The sequence below is a fragment of the Capricornis sumatraensis genome, chromosome 1, assembly GCF_032405125.1.
Source record: "Capricornis sumatraensis isolate serow.1 chromosome 1, serow.2, whole genome shotgun sequence".
Taxonomy (NCBI): Eukaryota; Metazoa; Chordata; class Mammalia; order Artiodactyla; family Bovidae; genus Capricornis; species Capricornis sumatraensis.
In genome coordinates, this window is record NC_091069.1 from 175,245,165 (window position 1) to 175,271,877 (window position 26,713).

At 40.5% G+C, this 26,713-nt stretch overlaps 1 protein-coding gene across 6 annotated transcripts in view; it reads left to right on the forward strand.

Moving 5' to 3' along the window:
* The window catches only part of KALRN (kalirin RhoGEF kinase), a 694,704-nt gene that overhangs the window by 402,667 nt on the left and 265,324 nt on the right, over positions 1–26,713 (forward strand). For 4 of the 6 annotated variants that reach the window (XM_068966221.1, XM_068966363.1, XM_068966292.1 and 1 more), the window contains exons 15-18: positions 5,543–5,709; positions 14,736–14,855; positions 19,664–19,882; positions 24,426–24,575. In XM_068966221.1, the coding sequence (XP_068822322.1) occupies positions 5,543–5,709; positions 14,736–14,855; positions 19,664–19,882; positions 24,426–24,575 (656 nt within the window). The remainder of the gene's footprint in view (positions 1–5,542; positions 5,710–14,735; positions 14,856–19,663; positions 19,883–24,425; positions 24,576–26,713) is intronic. The other 2 variants (XM_068966508.1, XM_068966584.1) reach the window with 1 other exon arrangement.

Consider the following 26,713-nt stretch of genomic DNA (forward strand, 5'->3'; position numbering starts at 1 on the left):
GTTATTTAGGGTTATCTATTGGGCCTCAACTTAGGAAGTGGCAGGCTTTTCTGGAAAGAGCCTTGCTGGGTCAAACACGCTGGCGGAATTCAAGGTCCAGCTGCACCACCAGCAAGCAGTCTGACTTTGACCTTAGTTTCTTCTTCCGTCTAGTGTGGAAGGTGGGCCTTCATTCTTAAACTTCCCTTCAGTTCTCACTTGCCATGATTTAGCCTCACTGCCCCCACTGGTTATGCCCCAGCTCGTCTCCCTAATGTTATCTGACCATGCAGCTGTTACATGTGACCTTAGAAATAAAACAAGAGCTGTATATCTTGTGCATATGTTCCTTTCATGGTTTAATCAAAGCATCAAGTTCTCTCTTTATGCAAGGTCTTTAAGTGAAAACTCTTTGGAGTGTGTGGCAATGGTGCTTAAAATTTACTGTGCTTGGGAAGAACCCAGTCCCAGCACTTAAATTAATTCTTAAAGTAAGTTGTGAGGATCACTCTTCTCTTTGAACATAGGGGTTAATCGTACAGCCAGGAGAGACAAAGACTTCTGGGTTGGAATCTGCATCATATCTCCCACTGCATGGGTTCCCTGAGCACGTTACCCAATCTCTCCAAGCCTCACCTTCCTCTAAAAAACAGCAATTATAGGAATCCTAACCATATGAAGTCACTGTGAGCATGCAGTGGGGTGAAACATGAGCCTGGTATGAGTTCAGTAAAGCTTGATAACTATTGTACATTGTACTGATACGGTAGCTCACACTGAATTCTATTGGGGTTATTTGTGTTCCTGCAGCTTCTCCAGCAGCATGAGGGCGGGTCATTTCCTTCCTTCTCTTTACATTTCCAGCATCCAGCAGAGTGGTTATGTCTCACTCATAGCAAATTCTCTATATTGACATTTGCTGAATTAATCAAGTGAACATCAGTCTGGGAGAAACCGATATACATAAAAATAATGGACCGCAAATAATTGTACTTATGTTGTAAAAGGAAAGAAAAGGCCTGTGTTCTTCCTAAATGTAAGCTACTCTGGGGTGAAGGAATGTGGCTCTGAGAGGAAGCGAAGAGAAGCTGATGTAAAACAATGGTTCTCAGCCTGACTACATATTTTGGAATCACCTGGAGAGCTTCTTAAAAATACCAGTGTCTGGATCCCACTCCTCAGGGATTCTTATTTAATTGGTCTGGAGTGGGCCCAGATTTTTTTTAACTTCCCAGGTGATTCTAATATATAGCCAAGGTTGAAAATACTAATCTAAAAACCTGATTAAAGGACTTTGTAATTTCTGAACTGGGTGTTAATTGAGGTAGTGACACAGAAAGAGGAGTTGGGGGAGGAGAAAAGAGAAAAGAAAATGTTCTCTATCTGAGGCAGACACAGATATTTAAAGAACATACAAACAGTTGAAAAACATGTTACAAGTATGGGCAGCGTAGCCAGAAATACCTAACTCTACCCTAGACCACAGCCACCTCTCTCCATGAGGAAATTAAAGTGGCAGCAAAGGAAAACAAAACAACATTTTATTACCAACTGTGGCCTTGAGCCCTAAGTAATTGCTATGCTGAACGTTCTGGTAACTGAGTGTAGCCTAAGGAATGTCTCTGTTCCTGGATCGCTGACCATTGTTCCATCTTATCCAGTGCATCCCATTCTTCATTGCATGTTGGAATCACCCTGGGAACCTTAAGGTGGGAATTCCTGTTGCCTGGTTCCTACCCATAGAGATTTTTGATGTTGTTGTTCTGGGCGGTGGCCAGGACATGGTGACTTCTGAAGTTCTCCAGATGAGTCTTATGTGAGCCAAGGTTGAGAGCACTAGTCTAGTAGCATCCAAATCATCATTTCTAATGATATACTTTGAACAAGGTCATAAACATCTGATGGTAAGATTTTCTATTTACATTTTATATAAGTCATTCAATAGTCCCATCAGTAATCAACACAGAATATAATTTCCCCCAAGGGAAAGGAAAAAGTGGGGACATGGGTGTTTTTTGAGCCTACTAAATGCCAGGCCCTGTATCCTCCTTATCTCTCTTAGTCCTCATAACAATCCTGAGGATTCAGTGTTCAGATTCCCGTCTTATGCGGGCTCAGAGGGGATTTGGAACCCAGAGACTCACTGTTAATGGGTTGCAGAGCCTGCATTCCAACCTAATTCTGTCCCCAGAGCTCTCAGATCACCCATGTTCTTCCTTAAAGAGGCCCCTGTGTTCACTAAACAGTTATTTTGGAAGTGTTACGTGTCAAGCACTGTGCTAGGTCCTGAAGAAGCTGAGATGCATGAAATAGAAATGGTCCTGGCCCCAGGGAACCTACAGTACTGTGAGGACACAGACAAGTTAGTAAGGAACTGACCTCAGTGGAAGTGTTCTGACACAAGGATATTTGCAGGACATTGTGGAGGTACATCAGAAAGAAATTTCAATACAGCTTTCTCTAGAGAGGCTGGCAAACTATTTCAGTATGACTATATTTCATTACTTGATGGAAAAGACAAACACATCTTATTGCATCTCTGGAGAGCCCCTAAGGAAGACAGTTAGGCCTCAGACTAGATTGAAAGCAGTAATGTCAATACACAAAAATACTATTTGCTATTGATTGATGCTGCTTACCAGTTGATGGGTATTAGCTGGGACTCATGTCAGTGTGTTTGTGGGCACCAGGAAAGAGGCATGAGTTTCTGTTCTTCTAGGTATTGCTGGAGTAACTCTGCATGTTCTTTCCATTCACGTCATTCACGTGATGAGTTGTTGAGTGTAGAAATGCAATAGGCATTTTCTTCACCCATTTTATTTCCTGTTCATCTCATTTAAAAAAATCAAGTGAAATTAATGAAAATGAAGGACTGGAGTCTCAGGGCAGGCAGGTTCTGGATGGTGTTCTAAGCAGGTGGCTGGCCCCTTTGATGAGGTACCAAGCTTAGATAGCCCATTTGCATGTGATGTGGCAGGTGTGAGCCATGAGCTTCCCATAGAAAGACACGTAGCCCAAGCCCAGCATACTAAACACTAGAGATGCATGCAGAATGAAAACGAAATGGAAAAAAAATCTGCATTGTGGCTGGAAGCAAGGATCTACTTCTGCAGGTGGATCTTATATTACATTTTTAGGAAGTAAACGTGGAGGTCAAGGGTCATCCCATGATGCCTAGCAATGCAAAGGTAGAAATTTTTCTTTATCTTTTTGTTTTATTTCAGTCAAAGTAATGCTCTACCACATCCTCTTGGTAATTGAAAATAGTAAGTGGAGGGAGTTGACTGCCAAAAGAACAAGCCATTCCCTTCTCTGTCTCCCACAGATACAGATTTTCCGGACCTGGGACTTAGAATTATGAAACCAACAGAAAAAATAAACATGGAAAGATACTGAAGTTACTACATGTAACACCAGAAAAAAATCTCCCACTCTCCCATATTGTCTTATATAAAACACTATTTTTGGCTCTAGAAATGAATTTCCCTTCACACGTATAGATTTTCCTTATACACTCCCACTGCATCAGGCCACTGTGTTGGTGGTGGCAGTGATGAATTTCTGATGGTGTCAGTCAGAGTGAGGGGGGAGTCTCAAAAGGGCAATTTTTTTTAATGTGGCCCTACACTGAGATTTTGGGGCTCCTCTGAGTGTGATCTCCATGGAAGTAACTATACTTTGGCACCCTGAACCTCATGGTTAGTTGGGATTCTGTTTGTCAGTATCAGGACCACAACTGCACCAGGTCATAGATTCCAGGATATGGGCTCAGGGAAAGGATCTGGACAAAATTAAGAATCTGAGGAGCCAGGTGGAGTCAGGGATCAGAAGGAGGCAAGCAATCCAGAGTTAGGATTTTCCCAAAGCCAAGGATCTGAGCAGGGCTGAATCAGAAACAGCTGGACAGTAAGAATCAAGAAATAATACAACTTGCATGAAGTTGGAGATAGGAGCCAAGAAGACATGACTGTCTGAAGATAGAAAGTTGAAAGTTTGAGTCAGGAACCAGGAAAGCTGTGGGACTGAGGAGCAAAGCATGTTTATTGTCATCATATATTAGATACTTATATATATATTATATATTATTTCACTGAATCCTCCCAACCAGCTCCTGAGATAGGTGGGTATGTAAAATCCCATTGTACATGTAAAGAAAGTGAAGTTTCTGAAAGCTTAGGTAACTTGCCAAGATCAGGATTCTGATTTGGGACAGGCTTCACACATTCCGTGTGCTCTATCACAGCAAGTAAGGAATCACAGTCAAGTCACTAGAGGACAGAAGGACCTTGATAACTAGGCAGTGCCTTTGCTCCATCTTAGAGTTCTTTAGTGACCCTTGCTGAAGCAGAAATCTGTTGGAGAAAGGCTACTTTAGGCCTATTGGTGATAATGTGTGAATAGGAGCTCTGGTTTGGAGAAGAGAGGAAGTGTGTGTGTGCGTGCGCATGCCTGTGTGCTGGGAGAGGTACTCCAAAAAAATAAGGCAGGGAGTCCAGGGTTTTACCCAAGGAGTGGAGCCACAGCTTCTGCCTGATGGGTGTTGATTCGTCTCCCATCAAAGTCAGGTGGTTGGCAGTTTATTAATAAACTTTGGGTGCCCTTGTTGGTGACTGGTGGGGCTTACTAATGCTTTGAATCAGTAGAAGGATGAGCAAACTCTCCTGTGGGCACAGTTTTAGTGTGATGATTTTTCTAAATGGATAAGTACTCAGTGTGTGCTAAGTTGCTTCAGTCATGTCTGACTCTTTATGACCCCATGGACTCTAGCCCACCAGGCTCCTCTTGCCATGGGATTCTCCAGGCAAGAATACTGGAGTGGATTGCCATTTCCTTCTCCAGGGGATCTTCCCCACCCAGGGATTGAACCCATGTCTCTTGTATTGGCAAGTGGATTCTTTACTGCTGAACCACCTGAGAAGGCCAAGTATTCAGTACCCCTGTGATATTGCTGGGGTATGGTTATCAGGCGTGTTTGCCTTTTTTTGATAAACAATAGAGCTAGCAGGTATTTCTAAGAGTGCTTTTTTAGGGAACCTAAGTAGTTGAGTAATAAAATTACCACTGGTGGCCAACTATTCTCTTCAGAATGCATTTAGCTTCTAATCATGAATTGCATCTGACCAGCTGAAAGAGAGTGTGCCTTTGGCAGAAGTTCCTGAGACAGCGTCTTTTGGGCTTTGTTTTGTATTTCCCAATGTAATCCAAAGGCTTGGTTGTGAATATTCTGGGTGTTGGCAAACCACCCAGTAAGGACTGCTGTATGCGGTCTTGTCTGGGGATGGACTCCAGTAAACCACCTCTTTGACTCCAGTTAGTAAGGAGCTGATCATCTGTTAAAGAGTTGTTCCCCGGCAAAGGATCAGTTAATCCAATAGAGATGGTGTGCTTTGAGCATCTCAAAGGCCCGTTATGGTGATTTATCCCTTTTCACAGAGTGATATGCAGAGGTTGGGAGGGTACTGGTGTCGTCTTTCCAAATTCCAGCTTTCATATGCATGTTGAAGGAAATGTAGTCTTTACCATACTACCTGGTTTTTAATTGTTTACATTTTGTTTTAATCAGGGATTGAGTTAATCTGTGAAAAAGACATTGATCTGGCAGCCCAGGTACAAGAGCTATTAGAGTTTCTCCATGAGAAACAGCATGAGTTGGAGCTCAACGCAGAGCAGACCCACAAGCGACTTGAGCAGTGCCTCCAGCTGCGGCACCTCCAGGCCGAGGTCAAACAGGTGAGCCTGGCCCTCCACCTTCAGCCTGGGCTTTCCAGTGGCTGAGTCTGGTCTGGGCCTGCTCCTGGTATGGGGTAAGGCATACAGAGCCTCAGGTGTGATCAGAACTTAGGAATAGGTAAGTTAAGGAATGGTTGTATTAGCTTCTGAAAGCTAGTCTGCTGTCTATTGACTCTAACAAACAGATCTAATGGTCCAGTGGCTCAGACTTACAAATGCATTATTTCTCTGGCATATAACAGTCTAAGGAGAACATCTTCTTAGGGCTTTTCCAAGTTGTCCTCAGTCACTGAATCCATTCTCTTCCTTTCTGTCCTCAATCCTGCATAGAGTTCATGGGAAAGGCAAAGCCTTTATCAATAGACATATTCAGGCTTTAGAGCCAGACTGATTAATTTGGGGGCACCTATATGTCTAGTAAGGACCTGACATATTCTTGATAATAAGTGGTAGCCATCATTCACTTCCCATTATTCTTTTCAGTGTATTCGTGGTTTTTATAAAATGTTCTCGCCACATTAAAGCCAACTTTAAAGAGTTCTTACCTGTATGAGACATGATACTATCTATTGTCCTAAAGGATATTCCTGTACCATTCCTAGGGATTTAGAGGAACATACACACAATGACCAATGATACATTTTAAATATACTACATATTTATATTATAAACAGACTAAATGGGAATTTTCAGCATAATGATTGATGACTTCCTATTTAGGCAAAGTGGGACTGAAGAAATCCAAATATAATTATAGTTCCACTTATTGAGTGTCATAGACCTTTTATACCTATCTCTTGATCAATCCTCACAACCATTCTCTGAAGCAAACATTACTCTCCTTTCAGAGGAAGTCACTGAAGCTTAGCAAGGTCACCAGACAAAGGTCACACTGAAGAAAGAACTCGCCATCACCTTCCACATGTCCAGGAGGACTTCCTGGCAGGGTAGACCCCACAGCACTTCAGTGTTTGCTTCTTCTGCTCCAGACTCTCCCAATCAACCCATTTCCCCTGCTTCCTCTAGGCAGAGCCCTGCCCAAAATATCATGTTCAGTAACTGCTAGCACTTTTAGATTTAAGTCTATCAATTTAGCACAGGGAACAAAAATACATTTTATAATTTTTTCTTGGTCCCTTTTATTCAAGGTAGTCCTTGTTAATGCCTATGCTTATATAGTTATTATATATTATTTATTATAATGTGCAAAATTACTTTCTCTGCTCCCCTTCCTTTCCAATCAGTGCTGAGTCCTCACATTCTGTGCTAAAGATTCATCTTGAGCACCGGTGACGTCACTGAGCCCTAAGCAAAGCCAGGCCACAGCGCTGCCATCCAGGTTTTTTTCAGTTTAATTATCCTGGGGTTGCACCTAATTGTCTGGAGAGACATGTTACTTGTGGTGATATGGTAGAAATCCTAGCAGGCTCAGAGTAGGGATGAGTATTCAAATTCTGAATCTCCTGGCAGCAATGATAGTAATTTCTTTCTTATGAGAAGTACTTTCTCATTTGTGATCTCAGTTTAGAAGAAAAAGTCCATGAGAGACAGTGGTGTATGTTTACTTTACAAATGAGGAACTGAGGTACTATAAGATGAGTGTTCCCAGGGCCTCATGGCTGCTTAGCTGAAACCCGAGCCCAGGCCTCCGAAATCCAGACCTGGGAGTTCTCCTCTGCTCTTTGTTCATGGTCATCTCAATAAACTGGATAACAGGAAAATTATTCCTAATTGAATTTTTGAGATGGAAGTACCAGACCACCTTACCTGTCTCCTGAAAAGCCTGCATGCAAGTTAAGAAGCAACAGTTAGAACCAGACATGGAACAACAGACTGGTTCAAAATTGGGAAAGGAGTACAAGGCCATATATCATCACCTTGCTTATTTAACTTATATGCAGAGTACATCATGTGAAATGCTGGGCTGGATGAATCACAAGCTGGAATCAAGATTGCTGAGAGAAATATCAACAACTTCAGATATGCAGATGATACCACTCTAATGGCAGGAAATGAAGAGAAACTAAAGAGCCTCTTGAAGAAGGTGAAAAAAGAGAGTGAAAAACCTGGCTTAAAATTCAGCATTCAAAAAACTAAGATCATGACATCTGGTCCCATCACTTCATGGCAGATAGCAGGGAAAAAAATGGAAATAATGACAGATTTTCTTTCCTTGGGCTCCAAAATCACTGTGGATGGTAACTGTGGCCATGAAATTAAGACTCTTGCTCCTTGGAAAGAAAGTTATGAAAAACCTAGGCAGCATATTAAAAAGCAGACACATCACTTTGCCAGCAAAGGTCCATATAGTCAAAGCTATGGTTTTTAAGTAGTCATGAATGGATGTGAAAGTTGGACCATAAAGAAGGCTGAGTGTTGAACAATTGATGCTTTCGAATTGTGGTGCTAGAATAGACTCTAGAGAGTCCCTTGGACTTCATGGAGATCAAACCAGTCAACCTTAAAGGAAATCAACCCTGAATATTCATTGGAAGGACTGATGCTGAAGCTGTAGCTCCAATATTTTGGCCACCTGAATCAAGCCAACTAACTGGAAAAGAGCTTGTTGCTGGGAAAGATTGAAAGCAAGAGTAGAAGCGGGTGACAGAGGATAAGATGGTTAGATAGAATCACCAACTCAATGGACATGAATTTGAGCCAACTCTGGGAGAGAGTGAAAGACAGGGAAGCCTGGGGTGCTGCAGTGCATGGTACGCAAAGAGGTGGACGTGACTTAGTGACAGAACGACAACAACATTGTATAATTTTGTTTGCATTCTTTGTTTTTTATTTATTTTTGTTACAGAATTCATAGTAGAGCCAACTCTCTAATTATGTTTTTCTTGACTACGATGAAAATGGAAATGAAATGAATTTCCAGATGTTCAAGCTGGTTTTAGAAAAGGCAGAGGAACCAAAGATCAAATTGCCAACATCCACTGGATCATGGAAAAAGCAAGAGAGTTCCAGAAAAACATCTATTTCTGCTTTATTGACTATGTCAAAGCCTTTGACTGTGTGGATCACAATAAACTGTGGAAAATTCTGAAAGAGATGAGAATACCAGACCACATGACCTCCTGACCACCAGACCACCTGCCTCTTGAGAAACCTATATGCAGGTCAGGAAGCAACAGGTAGAACTGGACATGGAACAACAGACTGGTTCCAAATAGGAAAAGGAGTACGTCAAGGCTGTATATTGTCACCCTGCTTATTTAACTTCTATGCAGAGTACATCATGAGAAATGCTGGGCTGGAAGAAGCACAAGTTTGAATCAAGATTGCCGGGAGAAATATCAATCACCTCAGATATGCAGATGACACCACCCTTATGGCAGAAAGTGAAGAGGAACTAAAAACCCTCTTGATGAAAGAGAAAGAGGAGAGTGAAAAAGTTGGCTTAAAGCTCAACATTCAGAAAACAAAGATCATGGCATCCGGTCCCATCACTTCATGGGAAATAGATGGGGAAACAGTGGAAAAGTGTCAGACTTTATTTTTTGGGGCTCCAAAATCACTGTAGATGGTGACTGCAGCCATGAAATTAAAAGACGCTTACTCCTTGGAAGAAAAGTTATGACCAACCTAGATAGCATATTCAAAAGCAGAGACATTACTTTGCCAACAAAGGGCCGTCTAGTCAAGGCTATGGTTTTTCCAGTGGTCATGTACGGATGTGAGAGTTGGACTGTGAAGAAAGCTGAGCACCAAAGAATTGATGCTTTTGAACTGTGGTGTTGGAGAAGACTCTTGAGAGTCCCTTGGACTGCAAGGAGATCCAACCAGTCCATTCTGAAGGAGATCAGCCCTGAGATTTCTTTGGAAGGAATGATGCTAAAGCTGAAACTCCAGTACTTTGGCCACCTCATGCGAAGAGTTGACTCATTGGAAAAGACTCTGATGCTGGGAGGGATTGGGGGCAGGAGGAGAAGGGGACAACAGAGGATGAGATGGCTGGATGGCATCACTGACTTGATGGACATGAGTCTGGGTGAACTCCTGGAGTTGGTGATGGACAGGGAGGCCTGGCGTGCTGCGATTCATGGGGTCTCAAAGAGTCAGACATGACTGAGCAACTGAACTGAACTGAACTGACTGCGGTGAAAATGAAAATGAAATGAATTTTTAACCTTCCAAGTATACATTCTGTACAGGATGGGGAGCTGAAGGATGATAGGTAGTTTGTCAAGTGGGTAAGTAGATTATGTATGGATCATCCAGGCTCGATTAATTGCATACATTCCCATTCAGTATTCCATGAATTATAGAGCAAAAAAATGTTCTTCTGGAATTTGAAATTCCAGAAGAGAAAATTCTGAAAAGAGAAAACTCCTTCTTCTCTTCACCATGGCAAGAATGACACATGGGGGATCGTAGTTCAAAATGGTACTGGATGGCTGAGGTCACCCTTTAGGAAATCACGAAGGCCTTGGCAAAGGATATCAGCCCTTGCAGGTGCCGAGGGACTGCTGTCCCGTTAAGCCATTATGCTTCATTAAACAGACTTGTTCTCCTTGTCAACGTGGGCTCTTTCTTTAGGGAGTCATCTAATCCAGTTTCAGAGAAGGCTTTGGAGGTTTGATGGAAGTTGGTGGAGCAGGAAATATTGACTGGGAAGCTGTTGACACTTGGAAAGAGGGAGTTAATTTAGATGTCAGTATTGATCATGTGGGCTAAATTTAGACACCAGCTTGAGAGTTTCTCTTTGGAATGTACTCTCAAAAAAAAAAAAAAAAAGGACACCTTAATTGAAATGCCATTAATAGAGACAGAAAGGGAGAGGACAACACTGTGTTATGTCTCTGTCATTATAGCTCAGAGGTTAAAGGTTTAGATTGGGCCTTCATAACCTATGTGCAATTAGACCACAGTTATATTAAACTGGAGCTCTGAGGAGCAATGATATCACAGATGTTGACTAAAAATAATTTTCAAGTATTTAGAACAAATGAAACTGATTAACGCAACTGATTTGCTTTCTGAGGGATTACTTAGGACTTTGTATCTAAGATAAATGGCCCCAGCATCTCCAGAGAAATGCTGAGTCTTGAAGGGAAACCACTCCCCTGATTCCCATGGTCCAGGGCCCTAGACCACCCAGATACCCCCTTTCTTCTAAAAAAAAAATTGTTCAGATTGTTCTCCAGACCCCACAGAATGCTTTGGTTGTTTTCCAGGAAAATTGCTACTCTAGTAAGAATGACCTTACATTTATTAGATAATTGAGGGAGATTTGAAAAACCTATTTAGTGGGCATAAAACTAAATGAATGCCCATATGTATTCCTGCAGAGCAATGCATTTAGCAGAAAATAGGCCAAAATGGATTTGTGGGATGTTGGAGCTCTTAGCTATGGGAAAATAAATTGCACTAATTTGTCTACTAAAGACATTGACTTAAATTATCCCTGTGGACTAAACACTGGCCAATATTTGCATATGATCAAGATAGGAATTTAAAACAAAGGAGAAAATATTACCTTCTCCTCATATTCATATAGAAAATACCATTTAATTCTGTTCACTGTACATAAAAATTAAAAGGAGTTGGAGTAGTACCAAAAGATAGGCAGCCACAGGGACAAGTATCATCCATTTGTTTCAAAATGGAGATAATTAAGAAGACACAGTCAGAGTCTATAAAACCATGAAAGATAAACACATACAATCTCATAAATGTGAATTTTTTAAACTAAGAAACACTAGAAATATAACAGGCTCCCATTTAACCACCTGAGAGGCTGACGATTTTCCTGTGGCTAGATTTCAGTAATGAGTGTGCCTTGTGATAAGTCATCTGCAGTAGCAGGAGCCTCATAGGTTTCCTGTCAGTGTGACCTAGAGAACACGGTCATAGCCAAGCAACTTCCCCAACCTACATGGGCACAGGATCCAGGATCCAGTTAACCAAATCCACTCTTCTCCTAACTCTGTTATCTGAGCTTCCTTGGCCTAACGAAACAGTAGATCTCTATGTTCAGTCCCCCCTCAGCCTGACTGAGCTGAATTGGTGACCTAACTCCCAAATCCCCAAGCAGCAATACTCTTCCCAACCCTCATTTCTGCAGGGCTATGTTTCTCTTTTATCCTGTGGTTATAGGGACAGTCTCTGAATTTTGAAAGAAGTATGGAATATTATGGCTCCAAGTGACCTTTAAAGACCATCTAACCTATTAGTAAACTATGGTCCAAGATGAATGATATGTAAAATGTGCATTTAGAGAATTACATCTTATAGTTTACAAAATACTTTTACAGTAATTATTTCATTTCATCGATACCTTGTGACTTACCATTTTACAGATAAGAAAACTGAGCCTCGGGGAGATTAAATGATGTTTCGAAAGTCAAATAGCTCAAGATTAGTGGGGCCAATATTTCTCATGTTTGTTACAAAATTTCTTCTACTACCTTCCTCTCATTTGGATGCTCACAGAGAATAAATAACCAATTTTATGAACCAGAAAGATAAAGGGTGAAATTATGGAAAATTATACCAACAAGAGTTATTGATCAGAGCACAAAGACTGATGATAAGAAAACAGCTAAGGTATCTATATGTCATAAGAATATACAAATAAACTCTGCAAATACTAGAATATAAGTTGGTATTCCTAAATTCTTTTTCTTCTCATTGTGAGAGGTATAATTGAAGAATCATAGTTAGGTTTGTCTCAAAACTAAAAATCACCACCATCATCAGGCTTTGCCTTTAACAGTATGCTACATCAATCCTGATACAGGAAGGAAAGATATCGTACCTTTACAGATGAAAAAGCTGTGGCTCAGGGGAGTTAAGTGGCTTTATCAGGTAGAAACAAAGCCAGGTGTTTTGACTTAAGATTTTGTGTTCTTTCAACATGGTCTCAGTTCTGCTTCTAGGACTGAGTCCAGGACTTCAACATGGGAGATTTGATTCTAGGAAGGTAAAAATGCTTGTAGTTTAATCATTGGCATCAATCCCACCCCTGAACCAAGCCATTGATTAAACTGCCATGCATTTTTGTCTTCCTAAAATCAAATTTCCTATTTAAAGTCCTGGAATGCCTTTATAAACAACATTTGGGAAATAAAAATGAACAAGAATATCAAGGATATGGCATGATTTAATGTAAGATGCAGAGATTAAAACCTATCATATTTCTAAATGGAGAATCTGGTAGATGGAGATCCCACAACTATAGCTATAACTGATGTTTTCAGTTGGCTCAAAATAGAGAGAAACATATTCCAGCAAGACTGAAGAGGCCCAGAGGGAGTCAGATTGCCCCCTACAAGCGTTGATTTGTGATGCACATTGAGAAAATGTTTCTTTGACACCCTCAAGTGAATCTTGAACCAAGCAAGATGTGTTGAATCATGGCAGAAGGACTTACATAGTTCAGAAATATAAATTATGAGCTCCATTTTCCAAAGGAGTGAAGCATTTGGGCATGCAATCTGTGTATGCATGTACCCAAACTTACAGCCAGCTTTTAGACATCATAAGCGCCTCTAGTCAGCCAACTACAGTGCACCAGTGGCATCAGAGATTTCACACATACACTCTGAACAGTTATTTCCTGCAACTAATTGCTTTACAGATTGGCATCTCATCTGCAATCTGCCAGACAGCCCATGAATTAACATCTCAATCCAAATAGCCCAGCTTCAATGGGATTTATGTCCCAATGTTATCCGTGCACAATATGGCATCAGTCATTGTCTGCCCAAGGAGGACATTTGAGAAATGCCGCTGAGGATTATGGAAAAGGAGATTAGGATTAGTATTTTTCTGATTGTTTAACATGAAGAAGTTGAGAGAAGAAAAAAAAAGTCTCAAAAACTCTGAAACAGATTGTGATGTCTTCTGCTTTGCCTTGAGGGAACAGATGGATGGTATTTACTGATCTTGAAATTTCAGAAGAACTTTTATTTCCTCTCCAAGCAAACTCTCAGACTCTTTAATAAAGCAAATATTTGGCAATTTTCTGATGACCAGACACAAGGTAGATTTTCAAGGCCTAATACTTCCAGTTTGATTATTTGCACCAGACTCTATTAGCTGAGTAATTGCCACATTTCCATTTCAGCTAGGACTGTCTAGATAGTATCAGCTGATTCTCCTTCTATTCTAATATTCTCTAGCTGAATTTCCTTTCCCCCAGTACTAAATTAAGATCACCTAGAAATCTTACTCAGCCTAGCCATAACCTCTAAATACTTTAATCGATTATTATACTCTTTCATTTTCTAATGATCCAGTGTATGGGTGATTCATACTATTTTGCTTGTTTTCTTTTTCCTCCTTTTGGGTTGTTTAACCAATCAAGGCTAAAACTTGTCTACTCTTGGCTATTTTGCAAACCATAAGAGGTTGGACCCACTTTTCAGGTGTGACTTGGATATTTTCCACAGTGACTTGGATATTTTCACTCTTTCAAAAATGTTATTGCATACCTGTCATATGAAAAGCACTATGCTAGGCATTGGGTGAGATTATGATATGGTTCATGTATTAATCAAGTCTTCCAGAAGTTTACATTCTAATGAGGGGAAATGAAACATAGGTCAAAATAACCAAATAAGGCAGACTTCCGTGAGTGCCACAGAATGGTCTGGTTTCACTAGATGATGAAGAAATTGTTTCTAATAGGTGTGTTGAGATATAGAAGATTTCAAGCAGTTGTTGGCCTTAAAAAAGAAAAGGATAATATACCGATATTCCATACATATGGAATATATTTATTTCTACCATACTGTGTTCCAGAAGGAACTTATACCTACGGTGCAATCAGATAAAATAATATTTAAATTAAGTAGCTGAGGAGACTGGGATTGAAGAGTGATAAGGGTAGGAAAGAAAATGTGAAGCTGGGAATGAGATTGGTACTTACAATAAATATCTTATGGCACAGGGTTCCAGATAAATTTGGAGAGACTTTACTTATCCAGATCCTTCCTATCTTCTCTTCGTTGTGGGTAGGAGATAGTCAGCTGTCTGACTGAAGGCCATTCACCCGTGCTCTTGTCCCAACTCCCTAGGTCCTGGGATGGATCCGCAATGGGGAGTCGATGCTCAATGCCAGCCTGGTCAACGCCAGCTCTTTGTCTGAAGCCGAGCAGCTACAGCGGGAGCATGAGCAGTTCCAACTAGCCATCGAGGTAACACCCAGATCTGACTGCACTGTCCTCCCTTCCCTTCTCTGCTCTGCAACTTAGGCAGGATGATTCCTCAAGATGTGGGTGTTCCTTTATGTGGTGAAGCCATTACTCTTGCTTGTGAAATGGGCCAGGTAGCTTCCTTATCACCCAGGAATTGGAAAAGCAAATCCAGGGCTTCATCACCCCAAGGAAGCCTGGTATTAGAAGACAAGTATTCACACTCCAAATGTGATCTTTTTTATTAGTACCTTTAACCTTCAAGGCCCTTGGTGCATTGAATCTTTTAATACCTTATGATCTGTGCATCATGTGAAAATATAAAGCTAAAAGGTTAGAAGTCAATTCCAGTTGAAGCTCACTCAGAATTGAGGATAAACAACTGTAGGAGTCATTAGTAAATTAGGATTCCACTTTTAAACATTTGATTTACATGTAACATTTAGATTTCATTGTCAAATCTGCCTTTTAATAAGAGCAGTGAGCACAGGAGCAGACGACCCTAGATAGTTTGTTTCACTGAAAGTAGTTGTTCAATAATGCTGGTGGAAGTCATATTTAAAGAATAAACTAAAATCAGAAATTTACCAACCAAGGCTATTTTAAAATAAAATTCCACTTGTGATAGTCTAATATGAATTTTGTCTTGCTTTAAATAATATCTTTAATTATCCTTTGTACTGGAACATTTCCTTCCCAAAGAGACTTGAGCTGATTGCTCTAGAACAGTATGGGGAAAGAGTAGGAAATGGGACATGGGAACTATGCTAAAAATAAGTTCAGTACCAATGGGAAAAAAGATAAAGAGAGAAAACCTCAAAGACCTGCATCACTTGTGGTTCAGTATAGAACTTAACCCACTTTTGAATGTGTAAGAAGTGCAAAGGTATGATCTTCTACTAAAGAAACACAGCAATGATAAAATCTTACCTGTCTGTGTCATTAAGTTTATCTTTAACACAGTGGTCCAACTGATTGCTAGCCATTTTTAAACTAGTATTGATGGATTTCAGCCATTTAATTTTCGACAAGCTTTGTTATATGTGAAAATGTAGCATTAACATGAATGTCATACTTCTCTAAGATGTTTAATAACTTCGTAGGAAATGTTGCATTTTACTGGCACACCCAAATATTAGGGTGTTAGGATCTATTTATTGTAAAGGAAAAATCAAGATTGAGATTACAATAAAAAATTAAGCCCACAGTGGTCGAAGCCCCATTGAGAGGCAGCAATGAAGAAAATGAAAGTTGGGCATCACATTCAAGGCTTGACATGAACCTGTGAGGGATGCTAGGCAAAGAAAGGACAGCTCTTGGCCATACCTCCTCCTTATTTATCTTGAATGTGGAAGTTTACCTGCCCTGTCAGGTAATTCAATTTTCAGTCCCTTAATTAGATGTTAAGGTAGTAAAACCAAGTGTCGTGACACACTTGAGCGTCTCAATGAGCTAGTAGAAAATAGTGGGTAAATCCGTTAGTAATGTTACTGAAATAACTAAATTCTGTCTGACTTGCTTTTGCAGTGTACACAAATTTGTATTAGATGATGTTGCATCCTTACAGAATAGAGGCTTACTAAGCATCTGTGTCTCTAATTTCATGGATGCAACTTGATCAAATATTCCTGTGATAAATGTTGAGATATAAACCCCTATAGAGTTTGTCTGTGGACTCAAGAGGATGTGACAAAACAAATAGGATTTCTGGTAGATCTTGGGAATGGAAGGTAGGCAGGGTCTTCAGCTTGGCTAGAATAATGACAAGAACAGAGCCAGAATTTCAACATATGCTCCTTCTCCAGGTGGCATTATACTTCTCTCTAAATATGTCAATTTAGACCAGGTTCTGCACTGAGGGAACATATGCCAGGTAGGGTCTAAGTAATTTGATGGGAGATTTAACTAGTCTGATTTTATTTAACCCATTTTGATAGTTACTGGAAGTCCTTACAGTGATAGGGAACATAATTTGACTTCTTGGGCCCTAAGAAAGAATCCTGCCCTCTAGAAGGGAAAATAAAATAGCTTTTTGTAAGACAATTATATAATTTATTGTTAGAACTAAGACTCTTCTAAGAGTAAAAGTGGGAATTAGTAATAACTAAGCCAGAAAAATCAGCATGGACTAGAACTCTCATGCGAAAACCGAGATGTTTGCTGCCCCTAGCTTGACTGACCTCATCTGTCTGAAGGTTTTGGTCTCCTTAAAGAAGGTCAGAATGTTTATCTGAAGTATCCTTGGTTACAGAAAAGCTTCCCCAGAGCCATTCAGAATGCAGAGCAGTAGATAGCTCTCCAGAAATACAGCTTTACAGATTCGTATTTGTTAGTATCCAAATGTTGTGACTGATGTGTCTTCAAGAACTATGAACATCATAGTGGCACCCTTGTTTTTATACCCTGCTTTTTAAAAATCCATTTTTATTTGAAATCCTCTTATGCATTCTAAGCATAAGCACTATGACAGTATTTAAAACTGGGTAATAAATTCAGTTGATTTGGTTTGGTTTTCTTCCATGTCCTCCTACTAAATATGAACATCCTTGATAATCCATGTCTCAAAGACATAGCACTTAATAAGATTAGATAATAGTAGAAATAAAGGCAAAATAATGACTCAAGCTTAGTGAAGCAGAGATTATGTCATATGCATAAGAGTTTATCATTTAGGAAATTAAAGGGAAAAAGAGGCTCCCAGGACTATTAGATATTAATGAGTTTCAGAATAAGGAAGAGGATTTGTTACGTAGCATAAATGGTAAGAAAATTAAAGTTACTCCTCTACTCTGAGAAAAAGGTACAATAAAGGTTTATGATGACAATTATATGCTGGTTTTATATATTGAGGAGAGACAAGATAATTATCAGAATCACTAATTCTGCTTGGTGAGCCCTTACTCTAAATGAGAAACTGTCGATACCATTCTAATTGCTAGATATGAAGTGATGTGATGTGATATGGTGGAAAGGACATAAATTTGGAAATAGGTCAAACCTGAATCTGATTTTATCACTTCCTTATATGTACGTTTTGGGGCAAGTACCTTGATTAGCCTGAGCCTCAGTTTCTTAATCTGTAAAGTGGAAATAAGAATACCCACCTATAGTAGTGTCATAAGAACTAGAAAAATTCATAAGTACAGTGCCTAGCACAGAAAATACACATGACTAAATGGCTTTTAAAGAGATTTTTTAAAACAGCCCTTGCCTTAAGAGTTTCATTAAGTAAGGAAAATCAGCCAAGTGATATAGGCATTCAGAAGAGGGTAGTTTTTAGTAAGTCTCAGGCTATCCAGAAAGGTCTTTGAAGGAGGTCAGAGCTGAGCTAAGTGTCCAAGGGAATAGATGAGAACTCTACAGAAGTGAACCAAAACCAAGAATGGACCTGAGGGTACTTCAACATTTAGGAGACAGGAAAAGAAAATGGTACTAATAAGTAAAACAGAGAGAGAAACCAAAGATTTGTAATGGATTATTTCTACTTGTTAGTTTATTTTTTCTAACTTCATGTAGCAGTTAGGAAGATTGCTACATGATAATGTGCTCATCAGGACTGAAGGCTAAATCAGTGGCAAAGTAAGGGAATAAAGGAGTCTAGGTGCTGTAGGAGGTCATGCTAACATAGCTAATGCCAAGGGCAGAGTCAGCAGAGGGGAAAGGGCAGCCAGAAGGTAGTTGATAGGCTGTGTAGACTGCAATTTGGGATGAAGGTAAAAGGAGAGGCGGAGGTGAAAAGAGGGGAGCTTGTGTTCACACACAGGCAGTGCTCGAATGGATTTGCTCTGGGGACCTGTCCCTGCACTGCAGCCCAAGAAGAGCAGGACTCATTCAGGAGTAAGGCGCTGGGCTTCCAGCTGTTCTCCTCCACTGTCAGCTAAGCCATCCTTTCCTGAAAGTGCAAAGGCCAAATTCATGCTATACCACTGGGTTGAAATGATCCCAGTAGCTGAAGCTGGGATAATATTAGCTGGTTGAAGTCATATGGCTCATCCACATCAGTCTTTTGTTTTAATAAATTGTATTTATTTGACTGTCGCCCTGCCACCCAGTTCTCCAACCTATTCTCCCCACCTCCTTCAGTTAAAGTGAACTCAGAGGATGCAAACCACACTTACCCTGAGTAAGAAAACAAACCTTCTGCAGTATAGATTATCCTAAAGGCAACGTAAATAATGTAGTAATGCGGGATTATATGCTAAACTGAATTATCTTCTGTACTGTTCTGTTCCCTTGGTAACTAAGAGATGGTGTGAGATTCTGCTCTCCTGCTTTACTAACCTGTCAAATGTCTTCCTTCTACAGAACCCTTTAAAAATGATCATTCATGTTTAAAGTGATTGCATTGTTGGTTGAGACTTGTATTACATGGGGATTTTTTAATGTGCTATGTTTATTTGATCTGCAGAGTGGGACTACAGCAATAGCCTCCTCTGAAAACTGATGATGAACAATTTTATGATTAGATTTGAAAAGGAGATTTAATTAATGTTTGAGTCAATCAGGAATCAGATTTATACACAACTGTGTTTGTCTAGCACAGAAACTAAGATGTCTTTAAAACGAAGAGTGATGCAAATAAATGAGAAAGGGGTAGGGACAGGAGTTAGGGACCTGAGCAGTTAGTTAATGAAAATGTTTGATATTCATTTTTTGAATATGCTTTTAAAACAGTGATGACAACATGTTTGAATCAGTCATTTAAAGCTCTTTAACTTTTCTACATCTTTCCACTCACGCCTCACTCCACCCCTTCCCATACCACGCCTGGGTTGTTCCCACGGACCTCTCTCTCCTCCCCTTGTGCCCAGTCCCTCTTTCATGCCACTTCCTTGCAGAAGACACACCAGAGCGCCCTGCAGGTTCAGCAGAAAGCTGAGGCGCTGCTCCAGGCTGGTCACTATGATGCAGATGCCATCCGGGAATGTGCTGAGAAGGTGGCCCTCCACTGGCAGCAACTCATGCTCAAGATGGAAGACCGACTGAAACTGGTCAATGCCTCAGTGGCCTTTTATAAAACTTCTGAGCAGGTAAGGGAGAGCGCTGTGCGGGCCTGAGACCAACGGAGGGCAGTTTTCTGCCACACATGGCCAATCTGTAGGATCTACCTTAGCAAGAAGCCAGTCCTCTCAGCACTAGCCTGAGAGTACAAGGATGATTTGTGCAAACACCGTGGTTGGATTCCGTATAATTATTTCCATTAAAGGAGTGGACCATGTGATTTGTCTCTTATAAATTTCTCAAACTCACTAGACATAGGTGTTGAAGTAGAAATTGGGTGGGCATATGCTGAATGCTAGGTTTCAGTGATGTACCAGTTAGCTCTGGCCACAATAATGCTGTATAACGAATCACCCCCAATCCCAGGGGTGTAAAACAGTAAACATCTGTTTTTGCTTTGGTATCTAGTATTCAGCTGATCTTGGCTGAGCATAATAAAACCAGGCTCCAAGCTACAGGCTGGGTCTAGATCTGTTCCTGTATTCCTCTTCCTTCTTGACTGGCAGCTACTTGAGCCACATTTGTGGTGAAAGGCAGGGGTGCAAGAGCCCAAGACCTACTGTGCAAGTGCCTTTCAAGTTTGCCCGCGTCACATGCTGTAACATCCTTTCGGCCAAAACAAGTCACATGGCCAAGCCAACATAAGCGAAGTATGCCTCCTGTGAGGACTGTGAAAAGAGAGTGATGAGTTACTGAACACAGTTTAATCTACCACAATAGGGAACTGTGCACTGCTTGAAAAGCATACAGTTCTTTCATTCATGGGATTCCCAGTGTCGTACAGGAAACACAGCTCTCTGTCATTAGAGAAGTGTGAGCCTAACCAGTAGGATGGTGCAGCTGTGGAAGAAAAGGCAGGAGATACCTACTTCGGGGCCATGAAGTTCCAAACTCATTGTTAATATATCTCTACAGTAATATGCACAAGGGTTAAGAGGATTTGTAAATGATTTGGGTGCTGTTATGGGACTCTTTTCATGAAATAGAGGTTTAAGACAGGATAGCTCCCTGGTAGAAATAGATCAGAGAAACAGACCATGGGACTAAAGGGACCATAGGAAAGTCTATCTCAGAGCAGATGTAACCTGTCTTGCTGGGGTCCAGCCCCGGTGGATCTAGGGAATTCGAAGGGTGGACGGCGTTGGCGTGAGAAAAACTTATTTATTGATTAATATAAGATTAGATTAGGAAGAAATAGTGTAGTAGGAAGATGAAGTGGAGGAAGAGGGCTGAATAGCTTGGGTTACGCAGAAGACCAATAAAATTCCAGACAAGGAATTTGCACCATCTACGTTGGGCCACCGGCGCCCGCTTGAATATCTAAGGGTGCCTCACCTTAGGCTCCCTTTCGCGCGGGTCTTAACAGCCAGGGCAAGTAAGTAGACTTGGCGGGCCTCTGCACCCCAGGTGGAGATTCAGCCTGAAATTAAAGTAAAGAGCAGAGGGAGAGAAAGAGAGAGAAGAAGAGAGAGAGACACGAGGGGAGCCAGATTCCCAAGAAACCAGGCCGAGAGACTAGTCCGAGAAACTGGTCCAATCCTTAATTGTTCAGAAGGCCTTGTATACTTTTGATAAAACATGGAGATCAATGGGTAACACAAAATTACGTAGCGTTTGCAACCCAGATTCTTTCTGTGTATCATTTTGTATACAAAAGGTCTCAGGTGATTTACATTATCTTCTGCCCAAGAGGCTTGTTAACACTTTTTGGCTCTCTTCCTTAATGAATGTTAATTTCGTTTCCCCTGAAGTGTTCTTCTTTAATCTACATCTCCTTAAAGCGCTAAAGTTACATCTCTATAGAACAAAGGCGCAGTGGGTTATAACAAAGAAGGTACTTAACTCAAAGATCTAATGTTGCTAATACCAGGTCTACTACTTGTTTTTCTATATACCAACTATATCTAAAAATAAAGGATATGAAAATTTAGCAGCAAGTATTGGCTCAACAAATGAAACTTTTAATCAGTCCTATTCTAAAGATTTTGACTCTTCGGAAGCCCCTACATTCCTAGGATGTTTTAAGCTTACTGTGCCTCCTGCAGTCAGGAGGCCTCAAACAATCACACACGCAGCTGTACGAGTCCTGCAGGCAGGCTAGAAAGCCATCAGAGGGGTTTTTGGATTGAAACACTCTTTCAAATGCAGAAGACTAAAGCCCTGAATTGACTTTTTCCAGAGAATGTCAGAGGAGTGGAAAAGCAGAGCACAAAAACCGGCAGATTTTTGTTGGGGTACATGCTTAGGAATTTCCAGAGGGGCCCCTGAAGTCTGAGCACGCCTTGCGTATGTCAGCTTCCTTCCTCATGACCTTGTCACGGGCGGGATTCCTCACACTGGCTCCCGGCACTGTCTGTCAGTGGGACCTGCAGCCAGCATTCATGTTTACACCTTCTCTCAGTCCTCCTCTCAAGCATTTCAGAGAGATGGCCTTACATGCCCTCAGAAGTGAGAGCAGCAGATTAACATAATAAAGAGCTTCTCCAGTTGATTTATGAATTAAGCACAGCCCAGTCACACCTCAGCAAGCTTTTTTAAAAATAGAAATCGATATGCCAATTCTAAGATTTAGACAGATATGTGAAGAACCTAGAATAGCCAAAAACAATCTTGACAAAGAACATTGGAGGTTTTATACTACCTGACTTTAAGACTCTAAAGCTGTAGTGATCAAGACAAAATGGTATTGGTGTGAGAACAGACAGAATGGAACAGAGTAGAGGTTCCAGAAGTAGACCCACATATATAGTCAATTGATTCTTGAAAAAGCAATTCAACAAGTTTTTTTTTAACACATGGTGCTGGACAACTGACTATCCATATGAAAAAAATGAGGCTTAATCCCTTTGTAATATCATATATAGTTTTAAATTTGAGATGGCTCAAGATGCTGAGGAGAGGGTAATGGCAACCCACTCCAGTACTCTTGCCTGGAAAATCCCATGGGCAGAGGAGCCTGGTAGGCTGCAGTCCATGAGGTCGTGAAGAATCGGACATGACTGAGCGACTTCACTTTCACTTTTCACTTGCATGCATTGGAGAAGGAAATGGCAACCCACTCCAGTGTTCTTGCCTGGAGAATCCCAGGGAGGGGGGAGCCTGGTGGGCTGCTGTCTATGGGGTCGCACAGAGGCGGACACGACTGAAGCGACTTAGCAGCAGCAGCAGCAGCAAGATGCTGAAGGGGATAAAACACTAGATTAAGAGTCAGGAAATTTGACCCTGAACCGACCTTACCAAAGGTCACCTTCTCTCTCTAGATTTTTGATTCTTCACCTATTAAATTAAATGACTTATACTGGATAATCTTTCCATTTCTTCCAGCTCCCAAATTGATTGGTTTTAAAACTAATACTACCTTGGGACAAGTGTTAAGCACTCGTTTTCTTAAAGTTGTTGCATGTGTATAATCTGTTCTCTCTCAAAATGTGAGCCTCCTGCTTGTTTTGAGGCCTTGCCTCAAGAGAGATGTGTGGTGCTAAAGAAACTAGCTAGAGTTCTGGGATAGGCCTTCTCATGACATGGGAAGCATGTTGGCAATGGGAGTGTTCTGCTTTGGACATTTTTCAGCTAATTTTTCAGTTCAGTTCATAACTCAGAAAGCATCCTATCCAATGCCACATCGTTTACCAAAAGAGATGACTTTCTCAGATAGAGGAGGTCAAGGATAGTTAGAACCACTTTCCCCTGCTGCCCTAGCCAGGTAAGTAACCACAGATTGTTGAAGGAAAGTATAGAAATGCTTTCTATTTTCTGCATCCTTCCTTAATCCCTGGCACTAGGTTGCGTTGTGTCTCCTACTGATACACCCAAGCCCCGTTTGAAATGCTTTTGGTCTTCTGAATTTGTCTATACGGTCAATTAGAGCATGGGCTCCTAGACTTTTTAGAACTGAAAAACCATCTTAACTATCTTTTAAGTTAACCCGAATTTGTTATTCCTCTGAAGGAAATGTACATTTTGCAGTAGCAGGCCTGGAGATGTCATTGCCTTATGGTAGCACCTTGAAACATTTTTGCTGGAATATTTTTCCCAGGGAGGGGAAAGATAACATTCACTTATGGTGCATAAACCACACAACATAGGCAACTTCCTCCTTTACCTCTACTTGAGGCTACTTCCTGTAGGACAAGTACAGATGGCTGGACAACCTAAATATCTTCCCCAAACCTCCTTTTCCTGTTCTACCTAATTCATAGGTTATCATAAGATTATAGCAATTTAATACATAAAAACACTTTGAAACTCCCCAAATTACTAGTCTTTCCTCCTTTCTTGCTGTGTACACTGTCCCTAGGTGATGTCATCAGTCCCTGTAGCCTTCAACCATCAGCTGTCAGAAAATGATTCCAAAGTCCATACCTCAGTTATAACCTGTCTTCCAAGCTCCAGACACTGGATTCTCACTGCCTCCTGGACTTTTTCTTAGACATCTCAGGGGTACTGCACACCTAAGGCCACAAATTGGGTTTTGAATGAAAAATGTCACTTACAGTAGGGGTCTCTAAGCTAATGGTCCTTATAAAACACTTCTTAAACAATTACTGAGTCTTTTCATCCTTGATTCATTAGGTCTGTAGTGTCCTGGAGAGCTTAGAGCAAGAATACCGAAGAGATGAGGACTGGTGTGGTGGACGAGATAAATTGGGGCCAGCAGCAGAGATCGACCACGTCATTCCACTCATCAGTAAACATTTGGAACAAAAGGAAGCCTTTCTTAAGGTTAGAGCACATCGTCATCCCAGTTCTGGGACTTTAGCCTTGTTTTTCATCTACTGTCTGCCCGTCTCGGCCTCCTCTTCCTCTTCCTCCTCCCTTCTCTCTGTCTCTCTGTCTCTCTGTCTCTCTCTCTCTCTCTCTCTCACTGCTCCATGTGGGCTTCCCATACCCCTGTATTTTCTAGTTTCTTATCTAAAGGGAAGTATTTGTAGAGAGGACATTTGAAAGGTTGAAAAGTTACACTTCAAACATTATTTCTCTTAACGCTTTTTGTATAATTAGGTAATTAGAATGTTCCATTTCTGCTGGTGCTGTGTATAAATATCCTGATATCCCATTGATGTTTACTGAGGAAAATGCATACTTTCACTTAGTTATGTTTTATCTATAAAAATATTTTAATTTAAATATATAAGATAGAAAACTAATAAAATACATCTTTTATAACTGGATGACACAAAATTTAGAGCAAGAGTTTAAAAAAATATGTTTAGACATTTATTTATCAATCTAACAATTACCGATTACCAATGTGACACTGTTTATTCTGCGTATGAAGACAGAAATACGTAGCTTCCCGGGGGGAAACACAGCTCTGAACAGCTTTCAGCTGGTGTGGGAAGACCTCCTAAGCCTCTTTCCTTCTGCCTTTGATCTTCTCTCTGACAGAGCCTTCAGTGTGAAAACTTTTTCAAAGGCTCCATTTACTCTCAAATTCCTTGCTTTCATGTTCTGCTTCCTTTCAGGTTTCTGAAAGCATGCTAGAGAATTTTTATACCCTAACATGTTGCCACTGATTTTCTACAATTCTGTAATTAACTGCTTTTCTTTCATTAGGGATTTTCTCTACTTGACCACTTCTTTAAGTTTTATTTTTATTCTTTTTTAAAGATGACCTCCTGCTGCTTTCCTCCCATCTATCTAGTATCTGCACCTGCATTTGACCCTTAGTAATCAGCTCTTACTAATAAGATTAAATAGAAATTCTTCCATATAGGGCTTAAGATGATTTTAAAAGTCTTCCCTCTGATAAAACAAAGTTTAAAATGAAACAATTTAAGTAGAGCATATCAAAGTTTTTAAATAGAGGTATAAAGGTATTTCTTGATAAAATTAAATGTTTCCTTTGAAGAAGGAAAAAAAATGTTCTGAGGTTTTCCATATGTGCCCAGAACCATAGTTGAGGAACTCTGTTGTTGTGGGAATTACAAGCCAAGTGGACAGAAGATCAAGCTCTCTGTATACATTAGTTGATGTATTTTGGGTTCTTTAGCTTTTGGACCACTATCCAGCTGTTAAATTCATGGGCCTTAGGGTGGTAGGACCATGAACAATCTTACCAGAGCTCCCAGAAACCATTATTGTGAAATCAACATTTAAAATAATTTTTTACCACGTGACTTGTAGAATCAGATGCTAAATATAAAAAAGCTTAGTTTTGACCATATGATTTGTAGAATCAGATGCGAAGTATGAAAAAGTTTAGAAGTTAACAATTTTGTTTAGAGATAATTCAGTTTTGAAAGCTGTGAACTGAAAATTAATGGACTAACATGTATTACTTCTACCAACAGGAAAAATACTGCTTTGTAAAGAAATTTCAGAAAATCTCTGGTCTTGAGAGAAACTAGAAGCGCTCTATCACTAGACCTAGATTCTAATCCTGACTTGCTCATGACTCCTGCCCGTGCTGGGCCCCAGCCTCCTTCCGGTGCAGCAGCATGGGACAAACCTGTCCTCTCTGCCACCCACTGCTCTGTGAGCCTTAAGGGGATGGTACAATGGCTCTTACTCTTTTACATGATATATTGTGCCCAGCAATAGGATGTTTATTAATCTTATTGAGGTGGAGGTGGGTTTTATAGACCAACATGTTTCTAAAACGTGGGTAATTGCCATTTATATTTGGAATGTGTGGTTAATAGGTTTGATTACTAAATTTGCTTTCTCGAGTCTAAATTAAGCTAATGTTAAAGTGACTTACACCAAAGTCATATACGAGGCACTCTTATATGTGGCAGAGGGAAATCAGCCTGAAAGGTGATGGTGGTCGTGCTGAATCAGTACATGTAGTAGTTAAGGAGTAGCTGATTTCTTTTTTCGCTTGTAAGGGAAAGGGGAGAGGAACAGGGAGCTTTTCT